The 1974-nt window shown below is 45.7% G+C and overlaps 1 protein-coding gene across 1 annotated transcript; it reads left to right on the top strand.

Annotated features, from left to right (window-relative positions):
* The first annotated feature begins 1358 nt into the window (after positions 1-1358).
* LOC132223750 (T-cell leukemia/lymphoma protein 1A-like) lies at positions 1359-1697 on the top strand. The gene has a single exon (XM_059678773.1). It carries the CDS (start codon positions 1359-1361, stop codon positions 1695-1697), a length of 339 nt encoding a protein of 112 aa, XP_059534756.1.
* The last annotated feature ends 277 nt before the right edge of the window (positions 1698-1974 follow it).

The raw sequence follows: 1974 nt of genomic DNA, 5'->3' as shown, positions 1-1974 counted from the left end.
TATGTTATGAGACCTCAGGAATCCTACTTCGTGTTTCACCTGTGACTTGCTTCCTGTTTTCCCAATCAGGTATCCCAGGTATCTGTCTGTCCCTGAATATTTTGGTCTTGCCTCTCTCACCAGCACTTGAAAAGCAATACGGCTGTTAAGAAGTCCACATGGGCGCAGACATTACCTTTGTTCCTCTGACAGCTGTTAAAGCATATTATTTGCATGGGGTGGGTTGTTATATAGTTTGTGAGTTCCATTGAGATGATCAGAAAGAAGGTGGTGGTGGTGTCATTACAAAAAGTTCAAGCAACTACAAAGTTTTAACTAAGAAAAAAGAAAAGAAAAGAGCCCGAATGTTATGGCTCAGTTTTTTAGGTTAAACCTAGAAACCAGGAGATGTGGTTTCAATTCCCAGTCATCGCACATCCCTGGGTTACAGTCTTGATCCCCAGTAGGGGGCATGCAGGAGGCAACCAATCCGTGGTTCTTTGTCATTTTTGATCTTTCTTTCTCTCCCTCTCCCTTTCTCTCTGAAATCAGGAAAACTATATATATAAAAAAAAGAATAGTCATGGCACAGTAAAGTAGAGCATTGAGTCAATTCTATATAATAAAAGGCTAATATGAAAAATGACAAAATGGCAGAATGACTGCATGCTCTGACACGCACTGACCACCGGGGGCAGATACTCATGACAGGAGCTCTCCACCGGTGGTCAGTGGACTCCCACAGGGAGAGCGCCACTCAGCCAAGGGCCAGGCTCAAAGCTGCCGAGTACAGGGGTTGGTGGGAGCCTCCAAGGCATCGCTAAAGAGGGCCTAAGCCATCAGTTGGACATCCCTCAAGAGGTCCTGGACTGTGAGAGGCGGCAGGGCTGACTGAGGGACGCCCCCTCCCCAAGTGCATGAATTTTGTGCACTGAGCCTATAGTAATATTATAATAACTGTGTATGGTGTCAGATGGGTATGAGATTCATTGCATGATTTCTTAGTCCATTATATAATTTCTAATAATTGGAGTTCAGCACTGAAATGAACATAATGTGCTATGTCAACTGTCATTTAAAAAATACTTTTAAAATTCCATAGGATCATGGTACCTTCATAGGGTCATATTTTATATTAAGTACGTTTTGTACAGGTTGTTCGAGAAGAGATATCTAAAGCTAAAAACAAAGAAAAGCTGAGATTTATAAATTTGCAAAATAAACAAAAGTTAACCACAAACACAATGTTAAAAACCATAAAGATAAAAGCCGAGGTAAAATGCGTTTGGAGACCCCATCCCCTGTCTTTCGATCCAGGACCGAATTAGGGAGAGGCTCTGAGAAGCTGTGGCTGTTGCTCCTTGAACCACGGAGGTGTCATGGCCGAGCTCCCATCGAAGAAGCACCTCACCTCACACCCCATCTGCCTGAGGATCCGTGGGCACTCAATATATGAGGACGAGAACCAGCGCACATGGCTGCACATTCTCATGGACACAGGAGGTGACCTGCAAGTACGGTTGTGGCAGGACGACATCCCCAGTGGGTATACCGCACTCACCACCAGCCCTCTGACCTCGAGCACCATGCCTTCGATGTGGAAACTCCATCTTGGCAGTCAGTACGTGGACTCCATGGGCCAATTTTGGCGCATTGTGCACCACATCAAGGAGGATGACACGGAGGAAATGATCCTTGAGCTGAAGGACGAATCGTAGGACATGTGATGGGGTCCCTGGCTCTTGTCAACCTGAGTACTAGTCTCCCTGTCTCTTTCTCTAGCTGACCCTCTCTGTCTCTCCCCTTCTCTCTTAAGTCAATAAAAGCATTATGAGCCAAGCTGGTGTTTCTCAGTGGTTGATGGACGACCTATGAACCCGGAGGTCACGGATCAATTCCTGGCCAGGGCACAGACAAGAATTAACCAATGAGCCCTAGTTCTTTTGGCTCAGTGGATAGAGGATTAGACTGTGCACTCTGAAAGGTCCCAGGTTA

This window comes from Myotis daubentonii, chromosome X, assembly GCF_963259705.1.
Source record: "Myotis daubentonii chromosome X, mMyoDau2.1, whole genome shotgun sequence".
NCBI classification, from domain to species: domain Eukaryota; kingdom Metazoa; phylum Chordata; class Mammalia; order Chiroptera; family Vespertilionidae; genus Myotis; species Myotis daubentonii.
Note: the sequence above shows the minus strand (reverse complement) of the source record. Positions and strands in the feature narration are given on the sequence as shown.